Source organism: Heterodontus francisci, chromosome 1 (genome assembly GCF_036365525.1).
Source record: "Heterodontus francisci isolate sHetFra1 chromosome 1, sHetFra1.hap1, whole genome shotgun sequence".
In the NCBI taxonomy this organism is placed as follows: Eukaryota; Metazoa; Chordata; class Chondrichthyes; order Heterodontiformes; family Heterodontidae; genus Heterodontus; species Heterodontus francisci.
Genome location: NC_090371.1, coordinates 58522573 through 58535527, shown reverse-complemented (window position 1 = coordinate 58535527; position 12955 = coordinate 58522573). Strand labels below are relative to the sequence as shown.

Here is a 12955-nt window from a genome sequence, read left to right as displayed (position 1 = left end):
GAAGGCATACGGCATGCTTTCCTTCATCGGACGGGGCATTGAGTACAAGAGTTGGCAGGTCATGTTACAGTTGTATAGGACTTTGGTTCGGCCACATTTGGAATACTGCGTACAGTTCTGGTCGCCACATTATCAAAAGGATGTGGATGCTTTGGAGAGGGTGCAGAGGAGGTTCACCAGGATGTTGCCTGGTATGGAGGGCGCTAGCTATGAAGAGAGGTTGAGCAGATTAGGATTATTTTCATTAGAAAGACGGAGGTTGAGGGGGGACCTGATTGAGGTGTACAAAATCATGAGAGGTATAGACAGGGTGGATAGCAAGAGGCTTTTTCCCAGAGTGGGGGTTTCAATTACTAGACAGCCAAAAGACTTGCAGGTTGATAGGTGAATTGGCCATTATAAATTGCCACTAGTATAGGTAGGTGGTATAGGAATATAGGGACAAGTGAGGATGTGGTAGGAATATGGGATTAGTGTAGGATTAGTATAAATGGGTGGTTAATGGTCGGCACAAACTTGGTGGGCCGAAGGGCCTGTTTCAGTGCTGTAATCTCTAAACCTAAACCTAAACCAGGACACGAGTTCAAAGTGAAAGGGGAAAAGTTTAGGGGGGATATGCGTGGAAAGTTCTTTACGCAGAGGGTGGTGGGCACCTGGAACGCATTGCCAGCGGAGGTGGTAGATGCGGGCACGATGGAGTCTTTTAAGATGTATCTAGACAGATACATGAATGGGCAGGAAGAAAAGAAATACAGAACCTTAGAAAATAGGCGACATGTTTAGAGAGAGGATCTGGATCGGCGCAGGCTTGGAGGGCCGAAGGGCCTGTTCCTGTGCTGTAATTATCTTTGTTCTTTGTTCTATGTGCTCAAGTCTCTGGAGCTGGAATGACAACCATCTGAATCAGGAGGTGAGAATGCTACACCAGGGCTGATGCTGAGGTACAAAAGGTATGACACGGCTCCTCATGTCGAGGATAAACACCAGCACAGACTGGTTCTGTTGAAAGGTTAACCTGAAACATTAACTCTGTTGCTTGCTCCACAGATGCTACCAGACCCTCTGAATATTTCCAGCACTTTTTGTCTTTCTTTCAGATTTCCAGCTTCAGCAGTATTTCGCTTTTATTATTCCAGCAGACTGGTTGGGCCTTAAGGCCTATCTCACTGTTCTAATTTCCAATTGATTCTTCCTCTAAGTCTCTGCAGACTGATGCAACAAACCAAACCCAATCCCAACTAAATCACCACCCTGACTGATGCAATACGCGGCAGCCGGCTTGGTGCCGCGCTGGCGCGGCGCCGGCTCTGATTGACATGGGTGCGTCAGGCGCTGCGTCTCTGATGTCCAATCAGCGATGGGGCCGGAGCGGAAAGGGGTGGGGCAGAGTATCACCCCGCCCCCTCCGGGCGCGAGCCGTCTGCAGAAGCGGTGCTTGGTGGGTGGGTTGCTGTGGCGGAGGATCGCCGGCTCTTGTGTTGAAAGGATTTTGAAGCTTTAAAATGTCTTCCGGTGATATCAGTCAGGAGGCGGCGAAGCTGTCGCTGGGTAAGGAGTGGGATCCTCGGTTTCAGCCAGGGGAGGGTGGGTTGGATGGTGTGGGGCCGCGGGTGGGCGATCGCTCACCGGCAGATGGATTTGGTCCTGGTGTGTACCAGCTGAGCTCTAGGCCAGCGGGTGGTTGAGCTCCAGCTTGTCCCCTAGGTCTGCCAATGTACGTGTGTGTTTGCTTCCCCCCACCGTGTGCTGATGGTGCTGGCTGGGGTTCCAGCCCGATCATTCCCACACCCAGTTCGCACTGTGGAGTCGATGTACTGGAAACCGAAACTCCGGACGGTGTTTCCTACTCAGTGACAGGACTGGGGAGCAATTCAGCTGGTGCTGGCAGCCCTGTGAGCTCCCCCCCCATTTTTGCAAATGACATGCCTTAATGGTTGAGTCCATGGACTGTCGGTAGCCTGAAATAAAAACAGAAGGTGCTGGGCAGCAGGTTAGTCAGCATTTGTGGAGAGAGAAACAGTGTTAACCAGAACTGAAAGGTTAACTTTCGCTTTCCACAGGCTGCTAGGCTTATCTGTTCTGTGGGTTTCCGACAACTACGTGTATTTCTATAGCGCCTTTAATGTTATGAAACGTCTCAAGGTGCTTTGCAGGAGTGCTATAAAACAAAGTATGACACCAAGATATTGGGTCAGATGACCAAAAGCTTGGTCAAAGAGGTAGGTTTTAAGGAGTGTATGAAAGGTGAAGAGACGGAGGGTATTCCAGAGCTTGGGGCCTAGGTAACTGAAGGTGCGGCCACGAATGGTGGAGCAATTACAGTCAAGGATGCACAAGAGACCAGAACTAGAGGAGCGCAGGTATTTTGGAGGTTTGTGGGGCCTGAAGAGGTTACAGAGATGGGGAGGAGCGAGGCTGTGGACAGATTTGAAACAAGGATTTTTTAAAAATTAAGTCATGGGATGTGGGTGTCGCTGACTAGGCCAGCATTTATTGCCCATCCCTAATTGCCCTTGAGAAGGTGTTGGTGAGCTGCTGCCTTGAACCGCTGTAGTCCATGTGGGGTAGGTACACCCACAGTTGTGTTAGGAAGGGAGTTCCAGGCTTTTGACCCAGTGACGGTGAAGGAACGGCAATATAGTTCCAAGTTAGGATGGTGTGTGGCTTGGAGGGGAACTTGCAGTTGATGGTATTCCCATGCATTTGCTGCCCTTGCCCCTCTAGGTGGTAGAGGTCACGGACTTGGAAGGTGCTGTCTAAGGAGCTTTGGTGAATTGCTGCAGTGCATCTTGTAGACGGCACACACTGCTGCCACTGTGCATCGGTGGTGAAGGGGGTAAATATTTGTGGATGGGGTGCCAGTCAAGCAGGCTGCTTTGTCCTGGACAGCTTTGAGCTTCTTGAGTGGTGTTGGAGCTGCACCCATCCAGGCAAGTGTAGAGAATTCCATCACACTCCTGACTTGTGCCTTGTAGGTGGTGGACAGACTTCGGGGAGTCACGAGGTGAGTTAGTTGCCGCAGGATTCCGAGCCTCTGACCTGCTCTTCTAGCCATGGTATTTATACGGCTACTCCAGTTATTGATAACCCCCAGGATGTTGATAGTGGGGGTTTCAGCGATGGTAATGCCATTGAATGCCAAGGGAAATGGTTAGATTCTCTGTTGTTTGAGATGGTCATTGCCTGGCACTTGTGTGGCACGATTGTTATTTGCCACTTATGAACTTACAAGCCCAAGCCTGGATATTGTCCAGGTCTTGCTGCATTTCTACATGGACTGCTTCAGTATCTGAGGAGTAGCAAATGGTGCTAAACATTGTGTGAATCATCAGCGAACATTCCCAGTTCTGACCTTATGATTGAAGGAAGCTCATTGATGAAGCAGCTGAAGATGGTTAAGCCTAGGACACTACCCTGAGGAATTCCTGCAGCGATGTCCTGGAACTAAGATGATTAACCTCCAACAAACACAACCATCTTCCTATGCACTAGGTGTGGCTCCAATCAGCGGAGAGTTTCTCCCCTGATTCCCATTGACTGCAGTTTTGCTAGGGCTCCTTGATTCAAATGTCAATGGCAGTCACTCTTGAGTTCAGCTCTTTTGTCGACGACACCTTCTATCACTTTACTTATGATTGAGAGTAGACTGATAGGGTGGTAATTAGCCGGGTTGGATTTGTCCTGCTTTTTACGTACAGGACATACCTGGACAATTTTCCACATTGCCAGTTAGATGCCAGTGTTGTAGATGTACTGCAACAGTTTGGCTAGGGGAGCAGCAAGTTATGGAGCACAGGTTTTCAGTACTACTGCCGGAACATTGTCAGGGCCCATAGCCTTTGCAGTATCCAGTGCCTTCAATCCGTTTCTTGATATCACGTGAAGTGAATTGAATTTGTCTGAAGACTGGCATCTGTGATGTTGGGGTCCTCAGGAGGATGCCGAGATGGATCATCCACTCTGCACTTCTGCTGAAGATTGTTGCAAATTCTTCAGCCTTATCTTTTGCACTGATGTGCTGGGCACCCCCATCATTGTGGAGCCACCTCTTGCAGTTAGTTGTTTAATTGTTCACCACCATCCACGACTGGATGTGGCAGGACTGCAGAGCTTGGATCTGATCTATTGTTTGTGGGATCACTGTTTATCGCATGATGCTTACACTATTTGGCATGCAAGTAGTCCTGTGTTGTAGCTTCACCAGGTTGACACCTCATTTTGAGGTACACCTGGTGCTGTTCCTGGCATGCCCTCCTGCACTCTTCATTGAACCAGGGTTGATCCCCTGACTTGATTGTAATGGTAGATGGGGGGATATGCCAGGCCATGAGGTTACAGATTATAATAAAAATAGGAAATGCTGGAAATACTCAGCAGGTCTGGCAGCATCTGTGGAGAGAGAAGCAGAGTTAATGTTTCAGGTCAGTGACCCTTCTTCAGAACTGGCAAATATTAGAAATGTGAAAGGTTATAAGCAAGTAAAGCGGGGGTGGGGCAAGAGATAACAAAGTAGATAGGACAAGGTCACAGAATAGCTGACCAGAAGGTCGTGGAGCAAAGGCAAATAATATGTTAATGGTGTGTTGAAAGACAAAGCATTAGTACAGATAGGATGTTAATGGACTGAAAATTGAACAGCCACAAGTACAAACATGAAAAAAAACAGTGGGTAAACAAACTGAACAAACTAAGATGAAATAAAATAAACACAAAAAAAGTATTAAAAAAAAAGAGAAAAAAGAAAAAAAAAACTAAAAATAAAAGTAAAATGGGGGGCCCTTCATGCTCTGAAATTATTGAACTCAATGTTCAGTCCGGCAGGCTGTAGTGTGCCTAATGAGATAAATGAGATGCTGTTCCTCAAGCTTGCGTTGATGATCACTGGAACACTGCAGCAATCCCAGGACAGAGAAGTGAGCGTGAGAGCAGGGGGGAGTGTTGAAATGACAAGCAACCGGAAGCTCGGGGTCCTGCTTGCAGACTGAGCAGGGGTGTTCCGCAAAGCGGTCACCCAGTCTGTGTTTGGTCTCCCCAGTGTAGAGGAAATCACATTGTGAGCAGCGAATACAGTATACTACATTGAAAGAAGTACAAGTAAATCGCTGCTTCACCTGAAAGGAGTATTTGGGGCCTTGGATAGTGAGGAGAGAGGAGGTAACTGGGCAGGTATAACACCTCCTATGATTGCAGGGGAAGGTGCCATGGGAAGGGGACGAAGTGGTGGGGGGAATGGAGAAGTGGACTAGGGTGTCACGGAGGGAACGATCCCTTCGGAATGCTGACAGAGGAAGGGAGGGGAAGATGCGTTTGGTAGTGGCATCATGCTGGAGGTGGCGGAAATGGCGGAGGATGATCCTTTGGATATGGAGGCTGAGGACAAGGGGAACCCTGGCGCGGTTCTGGGAGGGAGGGGAAGGGGTGAGGGTAGAGGTGAGGAAAATGGGCCGGACACATGAGGGCCCTGTCAACCACAGTGGGGGGAATCCTCGGTTGAGGAAATAGGAAGACATATCAGAAGCGCTGTCATGGAAGGTAGCATCATCAGAGCAGATCCGTCCGATATTAAGAAACTGGGAGAATGGAATGGAGCCCTTACAGGAGGCAGGGTGTGAAGAAGTGTAGTCGAGTAGGTTACAGATTATGGTTGAATGCAATTCTGCTGCTGCTGGCCCACAGAGCCTCATGGATACCCAGTTTTGCATTGCTGGATCTGTTCGAAATCTATCCCATTTAGCATGGTGGTATTGCTACACAACACGATGGAGGGTATCCTCAATGTGAAGACGGCACTTCGTCTCCACAAGGACTGTGTGGTGGTCACTCCAACCAATACTGTCATTGGCAGATGCATCTGAGACAGGCAGATTGGTGAGGACGAGGCCAAGTTGGTTTTTCCCCTCTTGTTGTTTCCTCACTCTCTGCTGCTGACCCAGTCTAGCAGCTATGCCTTTTAGGACTCGGCCAGTAGTGGTGCTACTGAGCTACTCTTGGTGATGGACATTGAAGTCACCCGCCCTGAGGACATCCTCAGTGCTTCCTCCAAGTGGTGTTCAACAAGAAGGAGTACTGATTCATCAGCTGAGGCAGGGTGGTAGGTGGTAATCAGCAGGAGGTTTCTTTGCCCATGTTTGACCTGATGCCATGAGACTTCATGGGGTCTGGAGTCAATGTTGAGGTCTGTCGGGCAACTCCCTCCCTACTGTATACCACTGTGCTGCCAGCTCTCCTGGGTCTGTCCTGTCAGTGGGACAGGACATACTCAAGGATGGTGGTGTCTGGGACATTGCAAGGTATGATTCTGTGAATATGACTGTCAGGCTGCTGCTTGAGCAGTCTATGGGACAGCTCTCCTAACTTTGGCACAAACCCCAGATGTTCGTAAGGAGGACTTTGCAGGGTTGATGGGGCTGAATTTGTGTTGTCGTTTCTGGTGCCTAAGTCGATGCCGGGTGATCCATCTGGTTTCATTCCTTATCGACTTTTTAGTGGTTTGATACAACTGAGTGGCTTGCGAGGCCATTTCGTAGGGCATTTAAGAGTCAACCACATTGCTGTGGGTCTGGAGTCACATATAGGCCAGACTAGATAAGGACAGCAGATTTCCTTCCCTAAATGACATTAATGAACCAGATGGGTTTTTACAACAATCGACAATGGTTTCATGGTCATCATTAGACTAGCTTTTAATTCCAGATTTGTTAATTGAATTCAAATTCCACCTTCTACTTTGGTGGGATTTGAATTCATGCTTGTATGTTGTCTCCTTAACAGTGATGGACATTCGTCGCTTGTCCAGTGACAATGCCACTACACCACTATCTCCCCTGTATGACGATGAGAAATTAAATATCAACGTTGCTTGACCGGGAGCCAGTGTAGATCAGTGAGCACAGAGGTGATAGGAGAACTTGGTGCCAATTAAAACATATTCCTCAGGATTTTATTTTACCATTAGTGTCAATCGCCTGTCTGATTTATGGGTGAAGTTGCATCAGAGCTGAACCCTATCCTGTCTTCATCCTGATGCCCAATGTGTACTTCCCAGTTGGAGCCATTGAAAAGTCATCAGGAACAGGACCATGTCGAATTTCTCTCTCTGGCCCAGAGGGTATAACATCAGCTACTGTAATCCCAATGCAACCCTTGTTGAGATTATCTATCACTGCACAAGCCAGTGATTAAATCTAATTTTTTTTGTTATCTAAACTATCTGGATTCCTCCTCAGCTACTGGGTAGAAACATAGAAAAATAGGAGTAGGAATGGCCATTCGGCCCTTTGAGCCTGCACTGCTATTCAATATGATCATGGCTGATCATCCAAACTAAGTACCCTGTTCCAACTTTCTCCCCGTATCTCTTGATCCCTTTATCCCTAAGAACTATATGTAACTCTTTCTTGAATATATTTAATGATTTGGCCTCAACTGTTTTCTGGTAGAGAATTCCACAGGTTCACCACTCTCTGGGTGAAGAAATCCCTCCACATCTCAGTCTTAATTGGCTTACCCCTTATCCTTAGACTGTGACCCCTGGTCCTGTACTCCCCTGTCATTGGGAACATCCTTCCTGCATCTAGTCTGTCCAGTCCTGTTAGAATTTTGTAGGTTTCTGTGAGATCCCCTCTCATTCTCCTAAACACTAGCAAATACAAGCCGAATCGACCCAATTTCTCTCCATATGTCAGTCCTGCCATCCCAGGAATCAGTCTGGTGAACCTTTGCTGCACTCGCTCCATAGCAAGAACATCCTTTCTTAGATAAGGAGACCAAAACTGCACACAGTACTCCAGATGTGGTCTCACCAAGGCCATGTATAATTGCAGCAAGACATCCTTGCTCCTGTACTCTCATCCTCTCGCTATGAAGGCCAACATACCATTTGCTTCGTAACTGCCTGCTGCACCTACATGCTTACTTTCAGCGACTGGTGCACAAGGACACCCAGGTCTCTCTGCACCTCCCCCTTTCCCAATCTATCGCCATTCAGATAATCTGTCTTTCTGTTTTTGCCACCAAAGTGGATAACCTCACATTTAGGTACTCAGCTCCACCTACTTGAAGCGTTTCCCTATTTTTTTCATGAACTGTATCCTCGAGTTGATTTTAGATTTTTTTTTCTTAAACTGCTACGTCTTGGCATAATTTTATTTTTGAATTGTTATACTTTTGGAGCTAATCAATGGCCAATAGTGACCATACTCACTTTCAATGTGTTCCCTTTTTCCCCAAAATTGTAGATAGAGAAATTGCTTAACTATTGTATTTTATTTACTTTTTAGATTTAATAACTACTGAAATTATTTAGTGTGATTCACTTATCTACTCAGTTAGTCAAGTGTGGGGAAACATCTTAAAGGCATTTGACTATAAGTTAGTATAGGCTTTTTTTTAGCCCTGGGAAACAACTTGATAAAGCTGCCATTTTTGAATACCTTTCCATCAGAGGATATTTATGTTGCAGGGAACATTAAGGAAAGTATGATCATGGTGGATTTTGGCTATAAACTGCAAAGCGACTAATTAAAAATTAACGTTATTCCCAGACGGAAGAGAAACACAAGACCGCGATCTCGGCATTTAACATGGCAAGAAGCATAAATATTGTGGATGGAAGTAGATTATTTTTCGTTATCACAGAAGTAGAGGGCACCAATGTTAAATTAACAATCTTCACCTCAACTGAAAATGGATAATTTTATTGAATTAAAAAGCAGAAGTTATATGGAATGGGCTACTCCTGGAAATAGTGCTATTTCAGATGATTTTTTTTTTAAGAAAATGGAATTGGCAGCTAGCTGATTAAACATTGGAATGGAAACTAGATATGTGGAGGAGTGGAATGAATCATGTTCCCTCTTAAGACTGGGAATATCATCTGTGCAATGCATCCAGTCTGTGGACTAAATTGTTGAACATATTTTAGATCGGTACAATGGATTTAGCTGTGGCTTTGGAGACTCAAAGAAGTATCATAGGGGTTTAGGCGTGTTATTTAATACTCACTTTCTATTTAATAGTTTCCTTGAAGGTTCAGTTAGTAAATGCAGCATGTAACTGAACCATACAGAAGGTCTCATTTCAATCCTCAATGTATTTGGACTAGCTGGCCTCAGCAAGCCTGGCAGTACAGTATTGCAGTTGTCTGGGCTTTCACATAAGAAAAGGCCACTTTAGTAAAGTACCAAAGCGCTGCAAGAACTCTTAAAAATACATGCCTTTCAGAGAAGAGGGAAGGCGATATTAAATCTGTAATTTGGGAACATTATAATTAAGTTCAAACTGATGTGACAGTTGTCTTCAATTTTGAGTCGTGGTGAACAGCAGCATAACTGAATCATAATTCTGCTCTTTCCCTATTATCATGATTATAATTCAATGAAACTGTTTTTCTTAATCAGCAAAAATGCTGCAAAGTGAAATACGGTGTCACATTCGACACATAGCTGCATTTATGAGTCTAGGTCTGGAGACATTCAAGATGCAACAACTTGCCAAGGCTGCTTTGCCAGGGCTTTCCAAGTCTGCGACCTCTAATGCCTGGAAGTGTTGTTTCTCTTCTTACCACAGGTGCTAAGTGGGAAAAAAAATCAAAAGTTTTACTTAAAAGACATAAATTGTTGTTACTGGTAACCTATAGATCTACTGTATTAATCATTGTCAATATATTAACAAATCTCCATGCTTACCTTTTCCTAGAGGGCGAAGGCAGTAGACATATGGAAATGCCACCACTGCCTGCGTGTTCCCCTCCAAATCACATATAATCATGACTTGGAATAATGTCACTGGGTCAAAATCCTGGAATTCCCACTCTAACAGCACTGTGGGTGTACCGACAGCACATGGACTGTAGCGGTTTAAGAAGGCAGCTCAGCAGCATCTTCTCGAGCAATTAGGGATAGGAATAAATGCTGGCCTTGCCAGCAATGCTCACATCCCAAGAAGAAATAAAAAAGAATATTGCTGAAACATCCATCTCTTGTAGTGTGTTTTGTCAATAAACATGGATATTTTGAAAAGGTAAGCATGGAGATTTGTTAATATATTGACTATGATTAACACAGTAGATCTATAGGTTACAGGTAACAACCATTTATGTCTTTTAAGTAAAACTTTTAATTCTTTTCCCACTTAGCACTGTGGTAAGAAGAGAACACAGTTACTGTACAAAAACAAAATACTGTGGATGCTGGAAATCTTAAATAAAAACAAAAACTGCTGGAAATGCTTAGCAGGTCTGGCAACATCTGTAGAGAGAGAATAAGAATTAACGTTTCAGGTCATAAGAACGTCAGAAATAGGAGCAGGAGTAGACCATTCGGCCCCTCAAGCCTGCCCCGCCATGTAATAAGATCATGGCTGATCTGCTACAGACTTCAACTCCTTTTTCGTGCCAGCTCCTCATAGCCCTCAACTGCCCCGATATTTCAGAAATCTATCTACCTCCTCTTTAAATACTTTCAGTGATCTAGCCTCCCCAACTCTCTGTGGTAGAGAATTCCAGACATCCACTACGCTCTGAGAGAAGAAATTCCTTTGCATCTCAGTTTTAAATGTGTGTCCCCTTATTCTGTAACTATGTCCCCTAGTTCGAGATTCCCCCACTCGTGCAAACATCTTCAGTAAGATCACCTCTCATTCTTCTCAACTGTAATGAATAAAGGCCGAACCTGTTTAGCTGTTCTTGATAAATCAACCCCTTCATCCCAGGAATCAGCCTAGTGAATCCCTTTTGAACTGCTTCCAATGCCAGTATATCCTTTCTTAAATACGGGGACCAAAACTGTACACAGTACTCCAGGTGCGGCCTCACTAACACCCTGTACCATTGTGACAAGCCTTTCCTATTTTTAAACTCCAACCTGCCCTAGCAATAAAGGCCAAAATTCCATTTGCCTTCTTAATTACTGCACCTGCATACTAACTTTTCGTGTTTCATGCACAAGAACACCCAGATCCCTCTGTGTTGCACCTTTTTGGAGTCTCTCTCCATTTAAATAATAGTCTGCCTTTTGATTCTTCCTACCGAAGTGCATGACCTCACACTTTCCTACATTAAACTCCATCTGCCAAGTTTTTGCCCAATCACTCAACCTATCTATATCCCCTTGCTGATTCCTTATGTCCTCTTCACAACATGCCTTCCCACCTATTTTTGTATCATCAGCAAATTTGGATATATTACACTCTGCTCCTTCCTCCCAAGTCATTAATATAGATAGTAAATAATTGAGGCCCTAGGACTGATCCTTGCGACACTCCACTAGTTACGTCTTTACAACCTGAAAAAGACCCATTAATCCCGACTCTCTGTCTTCTGTGAGTTAACCAATCCTCAATCCGTGCTAATACATTACCCCCAATGTCGTGAGCTCCTGTCTTGTGCAATAATCTTTTATGTGGCACCTTATTGAATGCCTTCTGGAAATCCAAATACACTACATCTACCGGTTCCCCTTTATCAACTCTCTCTAGCAAATTTGTCAAACATGATTTTCCTTTCACAAAACCATGTTGACTGTTTGATTGTGATAAACTTTTCTAAATGTCCCGCTATTCCTTAATAATTGACTCTAGCATTTTCCCAACGACCGATGTTAGGCCGACTGGCCTATAGTTTCCTGCTTTTTGTCTCACTCCCTTCTTGAACAGGGGTGTTACATTCGCAGTTTTCCAATTTGCTGGGACCTTCTGGAATCTAGTGAGTTCTGGAATATTTCGACCAATGCCTCCACTATCTCTGCAGCCACTTCCTTTAAAACCCTTGGATGCAGGCCTTCAGGTCCTGGCGACCTTTCACGAGAACTCACCAGTTACTCCAAGCAAATTTATTTAAATTATTTAGATTGTCTCTGTTGGTAACACTTTTGCCTCAGACAGAAGGATTGAAGCCCACTCTAGGAATTTTTTATTACTCATTCATTTATTACTCACAGGATGTCGACATTGTTAGCAGGCCAGCATTTATTGCCAAAATTGCTCTTGAGAAGGTGTTGCTGGGCTGCTGCCTTGAACCATTGCTCTCCATGTGATGCAGGTACATCCACAGTGCTGTTAGGTGGGGAGTTGCAGGACTTTGACCCTGCGGCAATGAAGGTACAGCAATATATTTCCTTGTCAGGATGGTGTGTGAATTGCAGAGGATCTTGCAGGTGGTGGTCTCATGTGCTTGACGTCCTTGTCCTTCTGTGCTGCTGTTTTGGAAGATACTCACAAAGAACCCTTGGCGAATTCGCACAGTACATCTTGTAGATGGTACACACTGTAGCCAAATGTGCTGGTGATTGGAGTGAATGTTTAAGGTGGTGGATGGGATGCCAATCAAGTAGGCTGCTTTGTCCTGGATGGTGTTAAGCTTCATGAGTGTTGTTAGAGCTGCACTCACCCAGGCAAGTGGGGAGTATTCCATCATACTTTTGACTTGTACCTTGTGATGGTGGAGAGTCTTAGGGGAGTCGAGAGGTGTTACTTGCAGCAGAATACCCAGCCTCTAACCTGCTGTTGTAGCTCCAGTATTTATGTGGCTGCTGGAGTTATGTTTCTGGTTAGTGGTGATTATATAATTGTGCTGTTCATAGGCCACAGTGTCTCACGATGCCCTGTTTTGAACTGCTAGATCTGTTCTGAATTTGTACCATTTAGCACAGTAGTAGTGCTACACAATGTGATGTCCTCCATGTGAAGATGGGACTTGGTCTCCTCAAGGACTGTGTGGCAGCCACTTCTACCAATACTGTTGGATAGATGCATCTGCGATAGGTTGGTGGTGAGGTTTTTCCCTCGTGCTGGTTCTCTCACCACCTGCTCCGGTTATGTTCTTCAGGACCCTGCCAGCTTGGGCAGTAGTGGTGCTGGCTGTCGAAACATAAACATTGAAGTCTTCCACCCAGAATACATTCTGTGCCCTTGCTACCTTCAGTGCTTCTTCCAAATCATATTCAACATGGAGGAGGAC

The 12955-nt window shown here is 45.2% G+C and overlaps 1 protein-coding gene across 1 annotated transcript in view; it reads left to right on the top strand.

Moving 5' to 3' along the window:
- Nucleotides 1-1400: 1400 nt before the first annotated feature.
- The window catches only part of nars1 (asparaginyl-tRNA synthetase 1), a 45804-nt gene continuing 34249 nt past the window's right edge, over nucleotides 1401-12955 (top strand). The window contains exon 1 of the mRNA XM_068030980.1: nucleotides 1401-1548. Within this exon, the coding sequence (XP_067887081.1) occupies nucleotides 1503-1548 (46 nt within the window). The 5' untranslated portion in view covers nucleotides 1401-1502. The remainder of the gene's footprint in view (nucleotides 1549-12955) is intronic.